Below are 3,850 nucleotides of genomic sequence, written 5' to 3' on the forward strand. Positions count from 1 at the left end.
TGACTGGGGCGTTCGTCCTATCAGATTAGTTAATATTGTTTAGTTAATATTGTTTGAAATTAAGGCTAGAGATTATCAGATTACCATGTTTGTCGGGACGTGGAGCTGTTTGTAATTCTATAAGTATGAGATTACTTTTGCGTGTGTAGGCGTCACGGTAACTCTATCAGCAAACATATGTATATTTTAGGCAGTACTGAGGGTAATTTGGTGAGCAAAACCGCTTGGATGTACACACTACACAGCGTTTCATAATGAAAACCTATTCAATTATTCAAGCATCGTTTTTTTCCCTCTTCAATACATTTCAAGCACGATACGAAAAAACATCATAAACTAGATCCATCTACCCGTCAGCAGATTTAGAATGGAACTTGCTAGGCGGACCAGCAGGTCGTTCTCCGCGTTCTCCTTGAAAATTGGATCCTTATGGGAGTTCCCCTCAAAGAGCAGTATATCGCAGCCCTGTGGGTACCCGGTGGCATTGCCCGACATCTCGAACGACGCATTCTCGAATCTCCCAGCACCAAAGTCGGCGGCCACGGTCGCCAACGACTGTAGCATGTCAGTGTACTGCCCGCGGCAGATGCTGAGCTCGTCGACGAGGTAGGAGATGACGCGCAACGTGGACGCGGCCTTGTCGGCGGTGATGTTGATTGCGGCCGCCGCCAACCCGCGGACGTCCGTCGCAGCAGCGGCTGCCGGGTTGGCGGAGAGCACGCCGACGCAGTAGTTGTAGGGCTGCAGTTTTAGCTCCGCACACGTCGCGTTGATGACAGACGAGTCACCGACGGCGAGCCCAGGAGCGATGGCCACGGCGAGGAGCACTATGGCTATGGGCTGAACCATGGATGATGAGCTCATAGTGGCAGCAGGTGTATATGCCAGGTTCTTTGCATATGGCAAGAGATCCCGTGAGATTTATGGAGGAGAAGGGGTCTGAGAAGGAAAGTAGAGGTAGATCAAGCAATAATCAATCAGCATTAAATTAGATATACTACATACTATATGAGCAATGCCCTTCCTGATGGGAGAATCGTTTATGTGCTGATGATAAATGATTTCTATCCGATTCCCCCACATGAAAATCGTCAAATAATGTCACCACTCCCACATGAAAATCGTTTAAAGTAGAAACCAAGCTACTAGCTGCATCGCTGAAGATCCTTTGGAGTCGTGGCAAATCAATTGCTTTTCATGTACTGTATCTCCATTTTGATATTTTGACAGCGATTGGTAATTTACTTCCTCTAACAAATGATACATGTCGTTTTTATGTCCCTGCGGGTTAAATTATTTTAACTTTGACAGCCGACGTACTCCCTCCGTCTTGAAATGTAGGGCATTCTAGAATTCAAATTTTGTTCTCAAATATAAGACATTCTAGATTGAAATGGATCCAACTATTTTAATTGTGCATCGTTTTCGGGTCTTTCTCAATATAAAGACATGCATACAACCATATAGAGGAGAGGGAGGTACATAGGAAATGGCATGCTACCTTAATTAGCACATATTTAATGACCTAAATAGAGTTCCAATGCATAATAATTAGGGGTAGGAGAGTCTTTTCTACACAACCATAATTTGTGCTAAAAACTCCAGAATGCCCTACATTTCAGGACGAAGGGAGTATAGAAAAGTACATAGATAATGCAACGCACAGAGGTAACCGGATTCACCAAAAATAATACTCCTAAAACTTGTTATTACCTTTCTTTCAAATGCCATATCTATAGAAATTTCATTTGAAGTTGGACTCTACAAACCATAATGTCTTAAACGATGTGTATTTTTGAACCGGAGTACACTGATCCAGTCAATAAAATTTCCAATCAGATCTTGTTACTAAATTGTTAACAAGGTCTCCAAAGCACAACACTAATTAAGGTTGTGTTCAATCGCAAAAAAGTTTAGATTTTGGTATTATAGCACATTTCATTATTATTTGTCAATTAATGTTTAATCATGGACTAATTAAACTCAAAAGGACTTTTCAACCATTTTTGCTTGTGCTAGATTCGTTAAAAAATGAAGTACTAGCCTAACTCCACTACCCTAATGAGTACAAGTCACAAGAAAGTGTGAGAGAGAGAGGCTTCCGAGTGGTGTGTGTTGAGTGGGAGAGGAGAGGCCCTTTTTATAGCTTGGAGAGGTCGGTTCCCGCCATCTCCTCATATGGAAACGTGCCAAACCGACTTTAGGAGGATAAGATCGAGCTTCCCGCCAAAATGTACCTGGACAGGGGCTTGTCGAGGTTCAGTCGAACCTATGGTTCGGCCGGCCCCACTTTGGCGCCCCTGGCCACCGCCTTTCTCTGGGTGACTGCTTGGTGGGCCCACGTGTCAGGTTGTTAGTGCCAGGGTATGGTTGGTCGGTTTGGTCTGTTAGGTGGGCCTGTTTTGCTCGTGTTACGCAGGACGTGATCTTCTGCGACTTTGGCTGCGTATTCTTCGTGTTTTTTTCTTATTCCGGACTTTGTGCCCCTGAAAAGATAAATTCTCCAAAATAACCACGGAGCTAGGTTAGTGATACAAATATATGAGTAAGAGGCATGGTTTTCCTTCTTTTGTGAGTATAGTTGACGGTCAGATTTTGCACTTAAGGACTGTCAACAACACCCCCAAGCTAGCCTTTTGCTCGTTCCAAGCAAAACTTGGCTCATGTTGTTGATCAGGAGTTGCTACAATGTTGAATTTCCATCTTATACATTAGGCACAACCGAATGCTTCTTACCTAGCTTTTGAATAAGTTGGCATTTGTTCTTACCTCTAACCTTACTCCTGTGGGGCTTATAACTTCACCTCATCTTTGGGGGTTGAGAGTCAGAATAGTATCATAGAGTGCTCATATATCTTTCTCTTAGCTCAACCGTCAATCCGGAGGTTTTGTAAATTTTTCAAAAGAAATTTATAAGTTACTCGGATGATCTTTCGGATCGCTCGATGTGTATAATTTCTCACCAAGGCTTTTTATTGTGCCTTTCTTCCTCATCCTATCTCTAATGGCTGTTTTTGTTGAGCTGTAGGTATGGAGGATTTGAAGTCATACTTGCTTCTCATATTTTGCGAAGTCAAAGACCGGATCCAAAGGAGAAACAAGTAATAAACTTTGATCAAGATGTGCAAGTGTATGGATATTTTTGGTGGATGGTTTATGAACTCCTTTGTATGAACCATCTCTCCTTTTCTTTTCTTTTGGATAAGGGGTTATCTTTTTTTCTCTTTTTTTTGACATGCCTAAGCATGTGGCATACCTTCTTTGGGTATGCGTTTTTTCTTTTTTTTTTGACATGCCGAAGCATGTAGCATACCTTCTTTGAGAATGCATCTTTTTTTTGCATAGCCCCATATCCTTTATGTAACTTTTTGAGAGAGAGGTGTCATACGTCAACATGGAGTTTCTATTTTGTGGATGGATGGGTGTTTGCTTATTTCTATTGTAGAAGCATAGCATGTGGTGGAAATGTGTACGTGATCTTGATCGTGGGAGTATGAAATGAATCTCACTGAGGGTCACAACAATTTGAATAAACTCAATAGGATAGCAAGTTGCATATGTGGAAGATTTGCAATGAAAACCACATATGGCTTTGGATAGGAATTTCATATTATCGAGGAGCTTTATTTTTGTGTTTTCAAAATTAAATACTCCGAAAATCAAGCATCACATAAAATAAGATCATAGCAACTCTACTTAACCATATCATAGCTCACAACAAATTAGATTCGGATCATACTTTTTGCTACCCACAAGTTTCAAGCTTAAGATTTGAACTTTTAGCCAACAAACTCAAAACTAGGTAGAGCATAAAGTTGTAACTAAGCATATGATGGAAATTAACAGAGCA

General features: G+C 41.4%; 1 protein-coding gene across 1 annotated transcript; it reads right to left on the reverse strand.

Annotated features, from left to right (window-relative positions):
- Positions 1-336: 336 nt before the first annotated feature.
- LOC120653701 lies at positions 337-864 on the reverse strand. The gene has a single exon (XM_039931385.1). It carries the CDS (start codon positions 862-864, stop codon positions 337-339), a length of 528 nt encoding a protein of 175 aa, XP_039787319.1.
- Between the last annotated feature and the right edge of the window lie 2,986 nt (positions 865-3,850).

Source organism: Panicum virgatum, chromosome 1N (assembly GCF_016808335.1).
Source record: "Panicum virgatum strain AP13 chromosome 1N, P.virgatum_v5, whole genome shotgun sequence".
In the NCBI taxonomy this organism is placed as follows: Eukaryota; Viridiplantae; Streptophyta; class Magnoliopsida; order Poales; family Poaceae; genus Panicum; species Panicum virgatum.

Excerpts from the sequence above, each read along its gene's own strand:
- LOC120653701 (XM_039931385.1), bottom strand. The coding sequence starts at position 864 with ATGAGCTCATCATCCATGGTTCAGCCCATAGCCATAGTGCTCCTCGCC.